Raw genomic sequence first — 21,017 nt, forward strand, 5'->3', positions numbered from 1 at the left:
TTAGCACTTTATTGATGAAGCAACTCTGCCATTACTCTGAGTCGCTGACTCAAGATGATTTCAGCTACCATTGTCTACCAAAGGAGCAAGTCATAAACTTTTGAGAGCCATCTTTTAAGCCTGAAGGTGATCGAAAATAGTTTTCCTTTACTTACTTCCTATGCTTATGCTACTACTTATAAAGTGTTGAAGGAGGTCTGAAATGTAACTCTTACAAAGTTGCATAATGATGTAAAATACAAAGTTTCTACTCGAAAAAAGTAGACAGTACTTATTTCTCACTTCCAAAACAACCTTGGAGCTAAAAGTTTCGTCAACCCTTGTTTTAATATGCAAATAGCTGCCAGATATTCAGTTTGATGCTCAAGGATACTTTAGCTACATAGATGCTTGCTGACATGGAGGCTTTTATACACAGTCTGCAGTTATATCATGTTCTCTCTAACCACAAGGCCACTGCGATATCCTTAATGCGAGTTGAACTTTCAGTCGTCTATCATAGCCCCAGTTTACCATCAGGGCTGAGTGCCTGAATCAAGGTCATCTGCATTGTAATTATTTAGGGAAGGGAGCGTATGACTTCACTTTCCTCATTTAGGCATTGATTTTTAAATCTCATGTAATCTAAATGTGGCCACCTCTTTAAGCTCTATAGGCTTTCAAAACCCAGTATATTAATGAGTTTAGTGGTTCTATTAATAAGAGATATGATTTATTTTGTAGGAATCCACTCAGATATAATCTGTTTCTAGATGTACTTTGAGTTAATCCATTTTCAATATGACTGTTGTGGAGCGGGTGGATCAATAATGACAAATGGAAAAAATGACTAATGACCTGATTATGAAAGTGTTGATTATAAAAGTATTGATTTTAATTTGACGTGTTTACCGAAGGAAATCGCCTTCGAAGAAACAGATGGATATCCATTAAGATATCCATGGTTTGTTTGTTTTAATTCCAAAATGAGATACAAGAGAGCAAAATGATGGCTGGCATCGATGTCATGTATCATCTGTCTGTGTACTTGCAAAGCAAATGTTTTTGCTGATAAAATTATCAGTGAATTTTTGAGAGTGACTTATGAAATGTCTTATTTATATTTTGGCATGCAAGATTTTATATTCTGAAACACAAGTAGAGGAAAAACACAAAATAAAACCCAACAAAACTAAATATAGAGGTTTGATTAAGCCATCAGGCTAGACTCACTAATGACCACACCTATGTTTAATGATTTTTATATTCAAGACTGCAGACATTTTTGACTCTCAAAATGATTAACTGAGCTCATAACAATATGTGGCAGCTAATTAGGGGGTCTTGAGCCAGTTAATTGTGTCTATGATGTGATGAGAAAGACAGAGACCTTAGAATGTAAAGTAGACATTGGCAGTGCTTCCACACTGACATGAAAACCATGTCATCATTGCTGATTGCAATTACATTGATTGTTTGCTAAAAAAAAAGGGTCTGTGATACTCTATACTGTATATTAAGAGTTTGGAGGGTGGTGCTTTTCTTTTGTCTATCTGTCCTACCTCCGGTTGTTACATAACTCAGTGTTAATTCCAAAGCGAAGGAGCATTTCACACTAAATTATTTTGTGGGGTTACATGTCAGAGTTTAGGGTGATGTTAGAAGCTATGCTCTGCTCTTTACTTTACTATCATCGAAACCCTTTGTCCGAGGTAGCATTATACAGCATTACGCCAAACTCATCGGTTAGTCCTCATCCTAAAAGCCTTTTTCTCTTGTAATGTTAAAAATGAAACATATTGTTTGGAAATACAAACAATAAAGTATGTATCTAACCTTGGTCTTTCTTGTCCAAGTATGTAAGCTAAGGAGCTAAACAGTGTTTATGCTAGAATGAGTCTGATCTTATATTTTTCCTTATCATAGCTATAATACTAGGGTTAATTAGCCCTACACTGCAATACTAAAACAATGCTGCGTCTTTATTTCTGCGTCTTCTGGATTATCAGCTGGTGAAGATGCTGAGTTTTTGCTGAAGCTTTAGCCTCAAACTTTTAGTATGATATCATGTATCCATCAAATCCCAACCTTGAAGCAGCACAGTGACTCAGTGGTCACTGTTGCCTCACAGCAAGACTGTCCTGGGTTTGAACTCTGGCCGTCCTAGGTCCTTGTTATATGGAGTTTGCATGTTCTCCCTGTGTTTGCGTGGGTTTCTGCCTGGTGCTCCGGTTTCCTACTGCCATCAAAGACATGTATGTCAGGGTTAATACTCCCATCAGTGCCCCTGACCTCCCAACTGGTTAGTTGATCCCCGGACTCTGCACTACATCTGCTCACTGCTCCTTGTGTTTGTGTGTCGGATGGGTCAAACAGAGAGGATCAATTTTCCCACGGGGATCAATAAAGTACGTCTTTACTTGTGTTGTTACTTGTGAAAATGTTGTTGATTAATGTATTTGGCAAGTTGCCAAAATGGTGATATTGAACGTATGAGTAAAATGCTCAGTGACAATGTAATTCATTATTGTTTCTGCCAAAATACCTTATCTTGCTCTACAATGTCCACTGGTAGTGACTACAGCAATATTATACTTTTTATGGTTATATTTAGGCACTGGCAGTACTTGGTTAAGGTTAGGAAAGATTGAAAGAGCAGCAGTGACTTGAAGCACAACACATTTATTAACATTTAACTGAAACCACAATCTTTCACATATTTTAACTAAAGTGCATTTGTTGCCTAACCCTAACCACATGCAGGACTCCGCCCGGTTTCTACTACCTAAGTCCTTTGTCTTGTATGCCTGTCATCCACATGACCTCCTGTCTGACTTCAGTGTGATATACAAATGTAGTGCTTAATTCATTTGAAAAATCGTTTGCCTGTCAACATAATTCAGCCAGCAGTAGCTAACACAATATAATTGTGAAAACAATTTAGTCATTTTTTAAACATAATTTCTAAGACCCTTTTACAAGGTTCTCATTTTAAAACAGCTGGAAACATTAAAAAGTCAGTCGGAGACTGCATAATTAACCAATTAGCTACTGCAAAGGTGATAGGAAATGCTAGAAAGCAGAAGCCTGCTTTTGTCTACCTCTGGCTGAAATCAACCACCCATTTTAAGTGTTACATCTGCCAGTGTTATCATTGTAATCTGCACATTTGCTTTGTGAGATTGGACAGCTTGACAGGCATAGCAACAGTAACCAAGGAAGGGGTGGGGCCTAACGAACGGTCAGTTAAAATAGCTGTTAATGTCTGTAAAGCGGAATTACTGACCATTGCACTTCATATTCTGCAGGCAATCAACGGAGTCTCCAACAAGAGCCCTTATCCCGCCCAGCAACTGTCAATCAACATTACAACCAATCAAGCTGGTGAGTAGGGAGTGCAAATGCTGCATGCATATGTCAGTGCATGTATGTGTGTGTGTGTGCGTGCAATTATCTGTGGATGTGTGTGTAAAGTATACCCTGGGGCACAGTGGATTATGTGAGGGAGGGATGGCTAGGGGGATAAAGGAAATTGAGCTACAGCCTTTTAATTCATAAAACATGTTATAAGCTTGTCATCTCTCTCCCTCTGTCTCCCCTTCTCTTCCCCCTTCTCTGTCTTTCCTACACATCCACAGCTTTCCTTCTGTTTTTCCTCTTTCCCCCCTGCCTCTCCCTCAATTCTCTTTTTTTTTGCCTCTATTCGCTCTCCCTGCCCTCCTCTCTGTCCCCCTCTCTCAGTCTCTGACAGTGTAATTCTTACAGACTATAAAGTGAGCTGAGTTACTGCTCCATCAATACTTTATAGAGACAGACACAAGCGATATTTCTACCGCTACCCAAATTTAGAGTTAAAAGCCGCTTTCCTCTGATGGAAAACACATCATTTACCTCATCTACGGCAACCCGGGCTCATTCGTAATCGAAACATGATCCATTGTCACCCCGCCGCTTTTTGAGCACATTTGTAGCTGCTGCCGGATGCAAACCTCTCTTATCCCTGAAATCTTCTAGGACTCAACAAGAACTGATTTATTTTCGGCTTGACTGCGGGAGGGGTTTTTTAAAATTATGCAAAGGGTTTTGAGCATATTTCATGGGACCTAAGGATTTGAAACTCACTCGACATATATAGAACTCTGTAAAATGTCAATTGTGGCAATATTAAAAAAATGCTGTGAGGTTTTCAGGTGACAGCTCGTTCATGGTATAAAATTATGATGACGGAGGAGGTATTTGGCTCATGGGGTATCACAGCATTTACTGAGGATTATGGCAGCCAGATGATGACTCAGCTGTGTAAGATGCACACTATGCATACTAAACTTACCATATAATGGTTTCAAACAGGATCACCATGAAACCAGTGAAACAAATTGAATTATTTTTTGGGAGGGAACATTAATATTTGTTTTTTATTCCTTTAAAGGTCCAGTGCGTAGAATTTAGTGGCATCTGTTGGAACAGACTTGGCAGAAATGGAACATAATATTCATAAGTATGTTATAATTATTGTATAATCACCTGAAAATAAGAGTATATAGAGAAGAGAATAAGAGTTATATTTTTGTTACCTTAGAATGAGCCCTTAATATCTACATAGAGAGCAGGTCCCTTTCCATGGAGGCCGCCGTGTTGCACCACCATGTTTCTACAGTAGCCCAGAATGGACAAACCAAACACTGGCTCTAGAGAGGGCCTTTCATGTTTTTCACGAGTTTCGCGGCCACCCTAGTTCTCCTACACGCTTGGAAGGGGAGGGTGAAGGGAGGGCTATTCAGTTGGTTGCAATCTGCAACCTCACCAGTAGATGCCACTAAATCCTACACACTGCACCTTTAAGATACTCATCTCAATGCAAAATACATAAATGTGATACTTCTCGCGCTTGTGTAGTATCAGTCTCCCTTTCCTGATTCCTTCAACTCTCCACTGTTAGCTATCAAGTAAAGGGCAAATGTGATGAAAACCATCTCATAAAAAGATCCCAGAAGCAAAACTATGAAATGCATTATAGCCAACAGCTTCTGCTTCCTAAAATTACGGGTAAAAATGCATTGCAGACATAACTCTTGTTGCTCCATCAGTGACAAGTGCAGTAATTTGTTTTCATGAGCCTGGGTGAGGAAACATTTTTTCTCCTTTGGGTGTAAATAGTCCTTGGCAATATGTCATTACATTACACTCTATATTTCCATATTTATGGTGTTTAAGCATGCTAGCAAATCCTTTAACTGCCTAATTGATTGTGTGTACCTATGTGTGCATGTGTGTGTGTGTGTGTGTGTTTTAACAGCTCCCTCAGTAGTTCCCATAATGCACCAAGTGAGCTCAACGAGCCGCAGTTTCTCGTTGTCATGGCCACAGCCCGAGCAGCCCAACGGAATTATCCTCGACTATGAGATACGATACTATGACAAGGTAGAGTGGGATGATAAATGTCTGTGTGTGTCCATGTGCTTTTTGTTGTGATGTTCACAGCCGGTAATCCATTAGAGTCAATAAAACAGGCAAATCAATATCAACTACATCTAAGTCATCTATTATCAGGACTGTTACTGAAGAGCAGCAACATTCTCGCTGTTTCTTAAATACTTCAGCTCAAACTTATTTCGATAAAAGTGAAAAAACTCACAAACTTGTTTTCTAACTTACTGCTGGAATATAAGTTTCAGTCTGCACAACATTCAATAACTAAATGGACAAGCATCACAATAGGTCCTTATATATACATACTGTAGATGCTGGGCAAATTAGCTACTCAGAGGACTACAAAAAATTGGTGAGTTGGTTAATGGAAAACCTTGAGAAACCCACGCACTGACATTCAGGTAATTAGATGAAGTAAAAAGACATCCCACTATCAAAAGATAACAACCTGGACTATCCAAAAGTTAAATAATTTGAAAAAAAGAGTTTACAGACATGCTAGTGGCTATGTGAAAATACTCATTGCAAAGAAAATCTGTGAAATAGATAAACCAAAATGTTGGACAGTACGAACTTTTAACCAAATGATGGCGCTGAGATGAAAAGTCAGGGAATCATGAAAGTTCACAAACACCAAATTACATTATAATCCATTCAACAGTTTTTGGGACATTTCACTCTGAACCACAAATGTCAACCTGCTGGTGACGGTACAGGAAAAGTCAAAGTCTTTAAGATTCATCCTCTGGGGACAACGGGTGTTTGTCCAAAGGTTCATGGTTCAATCCATCCGATATTTGTTGAGATATTTCTGTCTGGAAATAAACCTAAAAGAAAAACCCTAAAAAACAATAGAACAATAGGTCAACGAGGACGAACCACTACTTTTCATTATTTAATCAATGCATGTTTTTTTCATCCACACTATCCAAAGAACGAGAGAATTAAAAGTAAATATGGACATAATATGACATTAATGTAAAATACATGCAGGTTTCAGTTATCTGAGCTCATAATAATTAAAATACAGCGATGCCCACCGTGACAACCATGTCAAATGCACACAAAAACAGTGATTATGACTGATTTGTTGTGTTTGTGATGTGTGGTTTTGTACTCTTAAATATGCCCATTAGCAGTTTCCCTCAAAATATAATGACCATTCAGTAATCAGTGTTTTTTGTAATATCCTGCCACCTAACACTGGTGATCCAGGTTAATAAAAAAATGTTTAGTTTGGTGGCGAATGCTGCTCCTTATAGACCTGACATGATGATTAATTAAGGACAGCTGAGGGCACAGACCTGTCAACATAATTGTTAGATTTGTAATCCCTGTCATTTATATATTTTCTCTCACACTCGTGCTAGATGTCTATTAAAAATTTCAGTTCATGGATCATCTTTTATTATCATATATTATTTCCTAATAAGTCAAGATTGATCGTAGAGCTACAATGCATATTTCATGGGGCCTGTAGTCATGCTGACAGGGTTTCACAGTGATGGAGAATCTCTCTTTATTCCAGGACACATTAATTGTTGATGGAAGTCATGCAGCATAAATGTGCATCCATTCATTAACAAGTGGCTAGAGTGGACTCTTGTCAAACAGTAAGACTACATTAGCTCAACTAAATTGTAAAAGAAGGGTTTATTGATTTATTGAATCTAATAAAGCTGTGTATGTACAAGTGATGAAGTACTTTAAAGTGTCACGGTTTTATAAAATGTGAAACACAAAAAGTAATCGTATTCAGGATCTCCAATTAAATCAACCAACTCACATAAGACACTGTGAGAACTCGTACAGGTCTCATGGGTCTCTCTTCACTTGAATCAATTAATGAAGCAGCAACTCATGAAGATTTCAAAGATAATGATGGACAGTGATGTAGACAAAAATAATTAAACTTTTATCTCTTTTACCATCCTAGTTAAATCATTAAATATTTCAACAATAAGCTACAAATTTAGTGCTGCTTCATCGGTCGTTTTCTCGATGACAGTGTGACATTATTTTACAGCTCTGATGCAGTTTTGCTCTTCTTGGTGATGAAATCAGCACAGACCTCTGATTTTACATAGTCTTCTTCATATATGTAGAACAGTCTGTCCTCACAGAGAGACAAACATCTCTGCAGGAAACCATCCATTTGTCCAGGCCAGGATGTTGAAGTAATGATCTTTCCCTGGCAGTTGAAGTTGAACAAAGAGAAGATATATGCCAACTGAGTCTTTGTAGCCTAATATCCTTCGCCTACTGTACTATCAGACAGTGTGCTGATGGGGGAATAAAAATGCTTGGAGATAAATGTCATTATTCTCTCTCAACCAAACTCTTTGGAAGAGTTCTCTATTCTTCCTACTCTGAAGCGCTGTGTTAAAAATGGAAGAAGAGAGTCTCACCTCCTCCTGGACTTGGATATAAAAGCATGGTGTAAGAGGTACTTACACATTCTCCCATGACGTATTTCTACCTTTTTTTATTGACTTTCCGCTTTGTAGACCATCTCTGGTCTGCTTTACTTCAAGTTGAAGTAAAGTCAGATTGCAGAACAATAAAAGTCAAACAGTACTTACATCATCAGAAACCAATATGATAGACTCTTATGAAAGCACTCAGGGCTTCCTGCAACAAATGATTGTCTTTGTTATCGATGAATCTGCAGATTATTTTCTTGATTAATCAATTAATAAATAAAATTACAATTTCCCCATTTACAATTCTGTTTATTTATTTACTTTATTCAATGAAAAGCCCAAATCCCCAAATATTCTGCTTATTGCTAATCACATTTTACAGTGAAATTTTGGTGTTTTTGCTGGAAAAATGACTGAAACAAATTTTCTCATGATGGACTAATTGATTAATCGATTCATTGTTTCAGCTCTAAAAGCACTGTTACTATTGTTTCAATTATTTTTAGTGTAATTGGTGGCAAATACTCTTCTGCTTTCTGTGGTGCATGTCAACATCTGGAGAGCAGTGGAGGAACTTTACATCTCCCCAGCTAAATCACTTAAAGATAAAAAAGAGTAAGGCAACAATTTACTCACCAGTGCTGAAATCAAAGCTTGCACAGGTCTGCTCTGTGAGGCTCCAGAGATCCTGTCTGACTGAAGCAATCAGGCCTCCAGCTGCTCTGTAGTGAACAAGATCCTAACCTGTACTGTATGAACCAAGAGAGTAAAGCACCAAACACTTTGCTGTCAGAGTTAAATAATCAAACTACAGCCTGAATAAAGAACGTTGGTTGCGTTTTATTTTAAGGTATGCTAGTAAGACATAATAAGCCATACTTTTTTTTTAATCAAATTAGACAAAAACTAGAAATAATACCACTTTTATTAGACAGTAAACAAACACAGTTAAACCCTAATTAGACACCATACATCTAAATTATGCTGTAATTATAAACCACATACAATGCTGTATTAGACCCAAAATACGCTGTACTTAGAGACTACTATACCAAATTATACTCTAAAGCAAATAGAAGATGCTAATACACTATTAAACACCATTTTATAAGATCATAGTCTAATTAGAAATCAAATATAATGCCATATCAGATCCAAAATATACAACAGTTAGATGCTATTCTACCCTAACTACCAAATTATGTAATTAGTAGTTAGACACCACATTCAGTGCTACCAACATGGATCCACGATAGCTTAATTAGACAACAAAGGCTGTAATTAAATGAATGTAATGCCATTTTATTTCGGTCATAGCCTTTATAATAGTCAAAACACTAAGAGCTCAGAGGACAATACATTTGTTTGGCCTTTAATTATCATAGTTTCACTTACTTACAGGGTCATTTGTTGCTCATTAGAAGAAAACTGTACCGTAAACTAAAGTCAGACCACATCTGGTCACATCTGCTCGCTACTTCACATGTCCCTCGTAGCCTGTATTGGTAATACACAGTGTAATACATGCTTCCTTGACACCCGACCCCCATACTAGTTAAGATATCAGACCATTTAATGCCATGTCACTATCCGGCCCCAGTAACATTAAGCTATTGAAGCTGCCAGGACATCGCATCTTTATTTCCCACTTATTAGACTTTTGTAGAGGGTAATTTGTGACACATTACAGCAGAACTGTACCATAAAATAAAGCGCGATTGGATTGTCAATCCTGTGGCACCGGTGAGGGCTCTGATTTAAGAGTGACATGTGAAGAACCTGTTTGTTTTCCCATCAAATGCATCAGGAAAGAAGAAAACTCAAAGAAAGGTTGCATTTTGGGCTGCATGTGGTTTCTTTGTAATTCAGTCAATGGCACACTGAAAGTTAAATTAAAAGTATATCTATCACCCAAAGCTAAATATAAGACTATCGTCATCTTCTCTGAAGCACTGCCAACAGCTGCAAAAACAGATACTGCAGACACATTACAAACAAAAAAAAAGCAAAGCACCTACAAGGGATTGTGTGAGGTACACCACAAAGAACAACATGCCTCCTCATCCACAGCCCACATTTGATTCCCTGCCATCTTCTTATCCAGTTTACAAAACTGAAGAAAATAGTTTGGGCATTTTTGAGGGGAACCAATGCAAGTCTCTGTACTCATTTCTTTCTTCTTAATACATACTGTCAGTGAGTTGGTGCTTCCATAACTCACAGAAAGTCTGAACCACAAACATAACTGCAAACTTTAAACGCTCAAGACTCTTGTCAACTCTTTTTCTTATCTATTCTCTCTGATGAAAACGCTCAGGCCTAAAGTCCATAACTCCAGAGGATTCGCTCACAGATTCCAATTTTCCAGCATGACATAGTGTATGGCTATAATTTTATTGTGCCGCACAAGGGGAGGAGAGAAAGTCTGTTTGTGTGTTTCATTTTTATTGATATGGTTATTATTGGCCGCTCTTAAAGTTTGTGAGGGTGTGGGCTATGTGCTAATTCCATAAATTCCATAAAACCATATAAATACAGTATTAACTACAATTCATCATTACATAATTCCTTAACTGTTACTACTAAATTTGCCTTACAATACATGTTTTTTTTTCTAAATAGCTTCCAGCTTTTAACCAAATTAAGTAAGATATTTAATAATGAATGTATGCTGGTATATGCATCAAGGATGTACAGTATAATGTTGATATCTTACATTCACATGCTCTTTCCTGTCTTATTCACATTTTTTGAAATGCTACTAAAACCATATCTACTCACACAGATCAAGTGTCTACTGTCTAATATAATAGCAGGTGGGTTGTAACTATCCGCTTTACTGATTTTCTGTTTTACCGAAACTTTCATGAAATGTCAGAAAGACCTTTGAGAGCTCATTGAATGTGATTCCAGTCAATTACTATCAGAATGTGGCACCTGAAAGCATTTCATCAGATTTTCAGAGTCTCCTGTGCAGAATTGAATGTAGGTGATATATTATCTGTTGATTTATCTGGCAATCAGAGACTCTCCTGACTAGACAAATAACGACATCGTCTTATGTTGAAATGATTAAAACAACCAATGTTTACTGACAAGAAATCGCTTGTGGTCATGTGAATATTGACTGTACGTTCTCAGAAGTAATACAGGTAGTGTACCATCTTTCGACCCTGTCTCCTTAAATACTACTAATTTGTTCTGCTAAATACGTTTTGAAGGAAACATTATTTCTGCATTGATTAGGTTCACTGGGAACAGTTTTTACAGTGAAAGAATATGTGCTACATTCTTGGTGGAGTGCAAATCTCAAGACCTTGACACCAGAGACACATCCTGCGTGTCTTTAGGTTTAGACAACAAAAACAAAAGCAAGATCAAGAAAATATCATGGTTTTGGTTACACTTTGAAAATTCTTAAAGTCAGTGTTGACTTTTTAACAAAGACTATAACCTTTCCCTAACCTTAACCAAGTGCTGTGAGTGCCTAAACATACTCATGAAAAACATTAATTATGTTGTAGTTGCCAAGAGTGGATCTTGTAGGAAAAACATATAAAATATGAGGTCAGAGAACATTTACAGAAGGCAAGGCACATTTATTTGTATAGCACATTTCATACACGAGCAATTCAAAGTGCTTTACATAATGCATTAAAAAAATATTAAAAAAGAAAAACAATATAAACACATTAAAATTGCAATTAAAAGAATAGGAGGCTTGTTAAATGGAAATTAAAAAGTTAAGAACAGAGACATAAATACAGTATAAGTAATAGACTAGAAATACAATTTACGGTGTAGTAATAAGTTCTAAGTTGCCCCAAATGGAACAAAGGAAATAAAAGTGCAGTAGAGAAACCAATCAATCAAAAGCACAAGAGAACAACAAAAAATGTGAAGCGTGAAGATTTGGCCCCTTTGCAGATATGTTCATTAAAAATGTTGATAAAAAACATCATGTGGGTAGCATTATGTTTCTCTCCAAATGTATTTGCTGATGCAATTTAGTAGTATATAAATATATGTTCTGGGATACAGGGGTTGTATTGTTATATTGCTACCGGTGGTCAAGTGAAAGGTTGGATGGATCTGACTGAATCATCAGAAACAACTGTCTCATACCAACATTCAACACTGGTTTCCTTCAGCCATAACCACAATTTTTTTTACTTCACCAGTTTAGAAAACGTTCATATGTTTTCATGTGTCATTTTAAAAGGCACTAGAGACTAATCTGTTTTTCAAGTGTGGTATGAGGGCTTCGATGATCAAATACAGTGAGAGCAGAGTTCCAGGGAAAGATGGAGAATGTGAGCAAAAAGAAAGAGTTGAAGATTCTGTATCTTGGAGAGCAATTACAGTGATTCGAAAGACAGAGTGAGAGGAGCTGCACTCACTGAAAGATGTACTGTAGCTGCAGTCTGACAGTCACAGATAAAAAACCTTTACTTAGTCAAAATCAGGGCAGCGACTTAAAGTCTGCCTTATTTGCCGCCGCCTTCGCTTTAACATTATTTAACACGGGAGCCAATTAAGATGCAGAATCAAAAGCTGACATTTTGCTCTCGCATTGTTTCTTCTTTTCATTTTTCTTCCTTGATATACATGGTAGGAAGGGAGAAGGGCTGTATTTTACATTGTAGAAAAGCAAACCACATAAAGTGACTAATTTTAGCTCATAGATTCAAGTGAAAAAAAATCCTCAGAGAGCAGTTTCATAAGCCTGGAGAGAGACAGGACAGGTTTCTCTTACCAGACAGCTGTACTTTTTTTGTACTTTGTCATCTTTCCTCCTTCCTTTCCTCCATCTTCTCCTCCTTCACCACCTCCTCCCTCGCCCCCACACTAAAGATAATGAGGTTTTTAATGTAGTAAATTTGATATGGCACGGGGAGGCAGGATTTTTCCTCCCTACTTATCTCTGGCTACCAGACCTTCCCAGATGGGCTGCCCCCTAACCTCTTCACTGTGGCAAGCATAGAGCCCCCCCGCTGCCCAACACACACACACACACACACACACACATACACACACACACACACATGCACCTCCAAATCCAAACCCCACACCCGACACTATACCCCAATTTCCACTTCCAAATGTAACTCTTATTCTCTCTCAGCTTTTAATACTTCAAACTCTGTCGTTTTTCATGTGTCATGTCCTCATTATCACAGTGGTATTAGTGGACTCTGTCTTTAGTCATGTGACAGTATATCAACAGCGCACTCAATTATGCTAAATATGAAGCTAATGTTGGTACACAGGAATGACTATTAAAAGACATATGGCGTTTTATAGCATAATAAACACAGCCACAAGCAGCAAGTTTATTGCTGTGAGTTTATTAGGACTGCAATTTAAGATTATCTTCATCAACAATTAATCTGTTGATTATTTTCACGATTAATGGATCAGTCATTTGGTCTATAAAATGTCAGAAAATTGTGAAAAATGCCAGAAAATGGTGGAAAAGTTGAAGATGTAACCTAAAGTGTCCCGTCCATTAGACTACAACCCAAAGATACAGTTTTCTATCATAAAGGAGTAAATAAACGATGAAATATTCACATTTAAGAAGCTGGAACAAGACAATTTAGGCATTTTTTTCTTAAAAAGTGACACAAAATGATGACACCATTATCAGGATAGTTGGGGATTCATTTTCTGCCAATCGTCTCAGTGATTAATCGACTAATCGTTACAGCTCTAGTTCACTAGAGTTCATTTATGGATAAAGGAGAAAAAGAGAAAAATGGGTATTTGTTAAGAATAATAATGGTAACAATAATAAAAACTCAATAATCTTTAACGCCTTTTTCATTCACGTCCATCTCCTCTTTTGATAACCCCCGCTCTTTCATTCCACACTTCCAACCCTCATTTTGTTCACGCTTTCGTTTCCCTCCTGTTCCTCATCACCATCATCATCTCCCTCTCTTTCCTCTACGCTCTGCCGTTAACCCCTCCACCTTCATCCTCACGGCATGATTCCTTCCCCCCTCCTTTCATACCATCACCACACCGTATCTATCATTCTCTCTGGACTGTTCCGATTTAGCCGCTGTAAAAACGTTTTTTTATCTGAAAGAAACGGGGGAGAGGAAGCATAGACGGAGGGCGTAGAGAGATAGAGGTAAAAGGTGGTAGCCTTGGGTTTTTAAGATAGGGCTGATAGGTCTGATGCCTAATTCACCTCAGGAGGAGGACTGGGAGGAGAGAAGACCAAATGCATATGTCTCTGTGGGCTTTCAGTAATTAACTGCATTATCACCTTTTTATTTGAAGGGTGTAGGAATGGATGGGTCAAAGAAAAAGAACTTTGAGAGGCAAAAAGATAAAGAGGAAGGGACACAAAATATTAAAGGAGGAGAAATATGACGACAAAATGAATGATGACTGGAGGGTAGATGAGAGGAGTGTAAGTGGGTGGAGTGGGATGGAGGAGAATTTCAGGTGGAGAAGAGTACAGACAGAGAAGTATGAGATGGAAACAGGGCTTCAGGGCTGGAAATCAGAAAAGAAATAATAAAGATTAAAGGTAGAGCATAAACAGAGAGTTGTTTTGTAAGTTTTGTACTGTATCGTTGCTCAGGTCCTTGGTCGCCATGTTCACAAATCTCAGCAATTACTTGCACAAATACAATTACAATGGGTAACTCTTTAATTTAAAGGGGACATATCATGCACATTTCCAGGTCTTTATTTACATTCTGGGGTTTTACTGGAATATCTTTGCATGATTCACAGTTCAAAAAACTCATTATTTATCGTATGCTGGCCCTTTATGCAGCCCCTCAGTTTAGCCTCTTTCTGAAAAATGCCATTTTAGCTCCTGTCTCTTTAAGACCCGCCTCCCAATGTGGACACTGTGTTCCCATTAGTCAGCTTCTGGAGCTGCGTTCAGTAGACCTTTGGTGTCTATGTAAACAAATAATAGCAGTAGGATCTCACTTCTTTATTCTTTCTTTATTCGAAATGGAAACTTTTCAAATACATCTGTACATGTTCGAGCCAGAGCCGATCTGAAATACACAAGTGGAAAATGCAAACAATCTATGGAATAACCTTAGCAACTATGGAACGGATGGCTGCTTGTGGGCATCCACGAACAATCTGATGTCATCATGAGGAGAAAGTAGAGCTAACGTGTTCAGAGCAGGCTGAGCAATATACAGACATTTGATAAATGGTTTCTAACACATTATAATGCAGTTGTACACAGATTTTAAGTGTTCAGAACATTTTAAGTGTTGATAAATGTACAGTATTTGTCAGCAAATACAACTTACCCTATGAAGACATTTTATATTATTTACAACATTGTCATTTGTTATCTGTTCATACACGAACCTCCACTTATGGGTGCCCAAAGGAGATGTTGTAGTTGTTGACAGAACATTAATAAACACTTATATCTGCTAACAACTGCACTATAGTGTGTTATAAATCATTTATTGAATGTTTGCATACTGCTTATGAATACTTCATAGGGGGAGTTAAAGTAAAATGTTGCCTTACAAGGTTACAATAATCCATAGAACTGTTGGCCAGGGCCACGAAAATAAAATCCATGTAGTAAAAAATCAAAGTTTTCATCTTGAGGGTCAGTTCATTCAGATAAATATAAAAAAGAACTGTGTTGTGGTTGTGAGATATGCTCATTTGAACCCCCCTCCCACCCTTATTCAATGGAAGTAGATGATTCAGCTTCTGCTGCTGAAAACACTGAAAAACACTGTCTCTGCAGTAACAATGTCCCAGTTACTTTGAAAATTCAACACAAGTTGCTGTGAACAGTGTCTTCAGTAGAAAGTAGTTCCAATAATAACTATTCATAGTGAAGTCTGGGGATTATTCCAAGAGTAACCAAGAGATACATTTTTGGAAAGACAAATTTACATAAACAAATTTTTACCGTTGAAAATGGAAAGAGGCAAAGACTGAGACATTGAGAAGATGTTGTTGTTACACAGTCCTGCCAGGGTGTCAGTGGTATCACAGTTTGAAAAAGAATGACTCAGTTTGGATTGTAGTTTAGAAATAATCTTGCCTTAGTCCTTGACCAAAAGTGAGAACTAAATTTAGTCTCTATCTCTCTGTGACTGATGTGTGATGTCCTGTCTTGGATGGCTGTGAACGGGGTCGGACTGGGAACCAAATTTTGGCCCTGTCAATTTTCATCTGGACCAGCCCCATTTTCCTCTAACACACTTAAGAGATTCATAAAGCAATATCAGGCTATTTATAACACATAGACTAAGCAATAAATATCAAGTTGACACCCTAACAACAGGTGTACTTACAGGGTTTCACAAAATAATGTAAGAAATAAATAAATAGCCAAGAAACACCTAGAGGAAAAATCATCTATTTTTGGGTAACCCAACTCTCGGCACACTTGTGCTACAATCTGGAGAAATATGACATAATCACATGTTATGAATATAGTGATGTGATGATGTCATCATGAAACAAAATAGCCAAAACTTAATTTTCACAATGGACAAAAGCTTTCCTGTGATGATCTGGAAATTTGAGAGCTATTTAGAGTCAATCATCCGACATTGTGTTCGCAGCTGATCTAATGCAGTTCACACATCAGGCTTGACGGTCAGTCGACACTATTTAAACGTTTATTCACTGTTGTTGTCAGGCTGTGACAAGCAGCATGCCTGCACCCTATTGGAGCAAACCCAGAGTGACAAATCAGCTGACGTCATTTAAAAAAAACAGCATAGCACAGCGGCCTGCAGCCAATAGAATAGCATGTCTTACCTGAGGCAGTGAGAAGACGTCAGACATCAGTACATCCTGTCAATTATTCCATCAATGTCCAAAGCCATGAGAATGTCTTTTTCTGTAGCTCTGAAAAGCTGCGCTGGCATGCCACTTGCATAACGGACAAGGTCAGGTCCGGAGCTCTTCTGTTAACACTGTCACTACATGAGCTAACGTTAGCAGTATCACCTGCTGAAGGTTGTCATGCACCTTTCGCTCGTCCTTGGCAGCAGTGTCCTCTTCTTGCCCCTGCTCTCCACTGGAATCAGCCTTCTCATCTGTCCAGACTCTTTCCTCCTCCTCTTCATTTGGCAATGGACTGTTAATGTTATCACTGCAGCTAGGCATGCTAACGTTAACAGGATTTTGTGTGGCAGTGGTATTGATATTTTGAATAAATGTGTTAAATTAAAACATTTTGCAGCTTCAGCAACAAGATTTTTCCACTTTTTCTTTCAGTGTTCAATTCAAACTCCACTCTTTCTGTCTTGTTTTAATTATTTCCTGCTTGACCTCTGACATTACATGGATGGACGCATCCACTTGAAGGGATGGGGGCAGGTCAACAGTAACACTTTGTGCACCTGCCTTACAGTATTAGGTAGCCTATGACAATTTGGACCATGTAACCCCCAATCAGATGGGCTGTTCCAACATTAAGTGGGCCGCAGCCAGCAGGTTGAATTTTTTTTTTCCCATAAATATTTTTTCCACTTCTCTGGTAGTCTTGTGGCGCACTAGGTGGGCCGGCCCATCTGCTATTTGCCAGAATTGCCAGATTGCCAGTCCAAGCCTGGCTGTGAAACATACGTATCTCTGTGTACCTTCTCCTCAGTCTCAGTCATCAGTGCTGAACAGTTCAGTGGTCCAGAGCGAGACGCCCAATGTGGTCCTGGAGGGGCTGAGGCCGGGGACAGGCTATGTGGTCCAGGTGAGGGCCCGCACTGTGGCCGGCTATGGAGCCTACAGCAAGGAGATGCTCTTCCAAACACTCACTGACGGTAAGTGTGTGGGTGGTTGGCTGGAGTGTGTGGAGGCGTGTGTGTTTGTGGGGGGAATGTTTCATGGTAGAGAGGAAAGAGAGTGCAGGACTGGGAGGGAATGTGAGAGGTTGAGCAAGAGTGAAAATCTGGCTGCAAAGTAATTAAATTCTGCCCTACTTTGTGTGTGTGTGTGTGTGTGTGTGTGTGAATTTGTGTGTGCCTGCAGTCATGTAAAATGAGCCTTGTAAATGATATTTTATTTGTGCGTTAGAGGGAGAGCAACTGTCCGGTATATATTTTCCTTTCCAGAAATGCTGTTATGAAAGAGTTACCAAAAATATGAAAACAATACCCCTCTTTTCAATTTGTGTGTGTGTTTTCTGTGTGTGTGTGTCTCTGCAGATGAGTATAAGTCAGAGCTGGGGCAGCAGCTTTCCCTGATTGCAGGCTCTTTAGTAGGTGGAGTGTGTATTGTCTCGTTGGTAGCTATCGCCATCATCTGTACCAGGTAACACACCGACACACACATACACAAACTATTACATGTCCTACTGTAACTAGATGGTGATATCCTGTTAGGTACTTTGCATAACATTGAATTTCCAATCAAAGCTACAGTACCTTGATCAAGTTACTGAACCTGTACTGACTTATTGATAGAGCTCAATAAGGATCTTTATTTCTTTTCTTATGAAATCTGAGAATGTATCTGTATATATATTGTAAAATCTGAAACAATAAAAGGAAAATATAGTTGAACATCTAATTTTCAGTGGCAGTATTCAGTAGATTAACATTCTTTCTGATATAAAACACTTCATTCAAGGTGTCCTTACTTACTTTTCCAGAGCTGTCCACCTCACCTCATGATCTTCCTCAGCCTGTGGAGTTTGTGCAGTTGTCATTGGACCAAAGTTATGTACTTCAGTCATGTGATGACTGATGATAACTGAGCAAACTTCATTTGCCAAAGAAGACTTTGAGATGAAGCTGAAAGTTAGACTTTTTTTGACAAACTGCTGTTTCCAAGGATTTTTACATTCTTTTGATGGACTCGTGGAAGTTTATTTGCATTTTTCTGACTTTTCTTTTTTCATTTGTATTACATAAAGAATTCTCCAGGCTTTGCTTAAGGCGAGCAACGTCTTCTTGCAGCACATTTTAGATGCGTATGAACATTAAATTCTTGTGAACATCACATTCATCTGGAGTTTTTTTGTTTGGTTTTTTTTGCTGAAAACTGGGGAAAAATAAAAAAAAATCATACATCTTGGTTGTTATGTATAAACTCCTAGTTTTACTTTTGTGCTCATGTGCAGCATAATACTGAATGTGTACACGTGATTACAATTGACATTTTTGACATCCAGAAACAAAATGTCCTCTTTGTGACAAAGTATTTGCCTGATGCGACAATTTACTTTTGTGGATGAACAAAATTGTAATTACTAAAACTTGAAACACAAGTTTGACATAACGATGATGTAGCTTTGGCACAAATGTTGCAAAAAAAATTATCCCATTTGCTTCCACAACAGTTTTAAAGTAAATCTGAACTCTCTAAAACGTCAAAAGTTTCTGTGACCCCACGACCTCCCAGAAATCCAGAAATAGCAAGTGACAAGCTGTCTCTGCTGTATGCAGTATAAGGTGTCTATTGTAAAGATCAGTTGGCATATTAAAATATTGGAGTATATCCTTTGGTTCCATCCTCAGATGACAGCACGAAACAAGAGCTGACAACACAGAACAGTAACAAGTCATCCAATACTAATGAATTCCTGAAAGACTTTTTCCTTTTCTCTGGCAGACATTTTTTTGACATCCAGGAAGACTATTTATTTAACCTCAAACCAGCTGAAGAGAAGACAACCAATTAGCATTTTATCTTTGCAACATTTCAGACTTTTGTGTAAAATTTCTATCTGCTTGCCACTTTTTTCCCAAAAATCTCTTGTTTGTGTTTCTGTCTGCAGGAGAAGGCAGTTGAAGGAGAGCGTGTACGGTGACAAGCTGCAGCAGTACAACGCAGGGGGAGGTACAACCACTACTGATACCTCTGCTGCTCTCTTTCATCGGTTTAATTGTGGTGTTTATATTTACACTTTCTCCCTCTCTCCTCAGAGGTGACTCTTAGACCTGACATGTTTAGCGGTCCCACCCCCACCGTGACCTTTCCCACCCTGTCCGAGGGTCACAGTTCACCGGGGGTCAAGATCTACATCGACCCCTTCACCTACGAGGACCCCAATGAGGCTGTGAGGGAGTTTGCCAAGGAAATTGACCCCTCTTGTGTGAAAATAGAGGAAGTCATCGGATCAGGTAGACATTTCCATAGACTTAGCTCCATAGACTCTCTGTCTCGCTGTTATATAAGGTGTCTAAGAAAAACTCAGCAACACCAAAATGAAAATCCATTATTGTTTTCAATATATGTCAAATATTACTGTGTATTTGTTGTATTTTAACAAGAGCTTTTGGTTGAAGAGTAAGATGAAAAAAACCCAACAAAACTCACAGTCCTCGCTCATATCTCCTTCACACTGCTGGAAAAGTGGGAAAGTAAACCTTAGTTCCTTTAATGAGACCAACTGTCACTTGAAACAGCAGATACTCTACAGTAAATTAATCAATTTCTTCAACTGTGCCAGACTTTTGTGTCAATGAGAAAGATCTGGAAACATGCTACGGCAATTTATTATTTTGCTTTATTTTTTTGCTTTGAAGTCAGGAGAGATGTTTTATTCATGTCGAAAACTTTCACAGGAATAAATTAAAACTGTCTTCATGCATTCTCTTTGGCTATCTCAGCTCTCACTGTAAAAATGCTGTGTGATGTTTGGCAAATGGAGAAAGTTGGATGTGAAATGGAGTCCCAGAGCGCCCTCTGAAATTTAAGGGGGTGGTGGTGGGGGTGAGGGGGGGGGCAGGGTTTTCGCATCTCAGCTGTCTGATGGAAAAAGGAAAAAAATGTGGAAAAACAAAACAAAAAAATACGGTAAATTTTTCAGTTGCTAAGATCAAATGCCTCTTTTTTTTTGCCATTAATCCCTGAATGCTGACATTTTAACTTTATCTTCCCCAAGGGGAGCCTACCCAGGTGAAACACAGAGCACACACAGACTTGAATTGATACATGAAATGTCTTCTGTTATCTCCTGTACATAGAGAGCCACTGGAAACTGGAGAGAAATTCCTTATATGTCCAAACATACTTGGCCAATAAAGCTGATTTTGATTCTAGATACATACAACTCAATTCATAAAAGAAAAATAAAATATGCAAAACATGCCAGCAAACAAAATAAGGCCCCTGGATGTCCCCTAATGGTATCTGTGAATGTCACAGTAGTCTCCTGAATGTCAGGGCGACCTGTTTGCTGTGTAAACCCACCACACATGCTCAATAATATAATAT

At 38.3% G+C, this 21,017-nt stretch overlaps 1 protein-coding gene across 2 annotated transcripts in view; it reads left to right on the forward strand.

The window, feature by feature from the left end:
• The window catches only part of LOC137187458 (ephrin type-B receptor 1-like), a 103,016-nt gene that overhangs the window by 52,435 nt on the left and 29,564 nt on the right, over nt 1-21,017 (forward strand). For both annotated transcript variants that reach the window (XM_067596349.1, XM_067596348.1), the window contains exons 8-13: nt 3,288-3,363; nt 5,276-5,400; nt 17,452-17,617; nt 18,002-18,107; nt 19,576-19,637; nt 19,724-19,921. In XM_067596349.1, coding sequence (XP_067452450.1) covers nt 3,288-3,363; nt 5,276-5,400; nt 17,452-17,617; nt 18,002-18,107; nt 19,576-19,637; nt 19,724-19,921 — 733 coding nt within the window. The remainder of the gene's footprint in view (nt 1-3,287; nt 3,364-5,275; nt 5,401-17,451; nt 17,618-18,001; nt 18,108-19,575; nt 19,638-19,723; nt 19,922-21,017) is intronic.

Source organism: Thunnus thynnus, chromosome 8, assembly GCF_963924715.1.
Source record: "Thunnus thynnus chromosome 8, fThuThy2.1, whole genome shotgun sequence".
NCBI classification, from domain to species: Eukaryota; Metazoa; Chordata; class Actinopteri; order Scombriformes; family Scombridae; genus Thunnus; species Thunnus thynnus.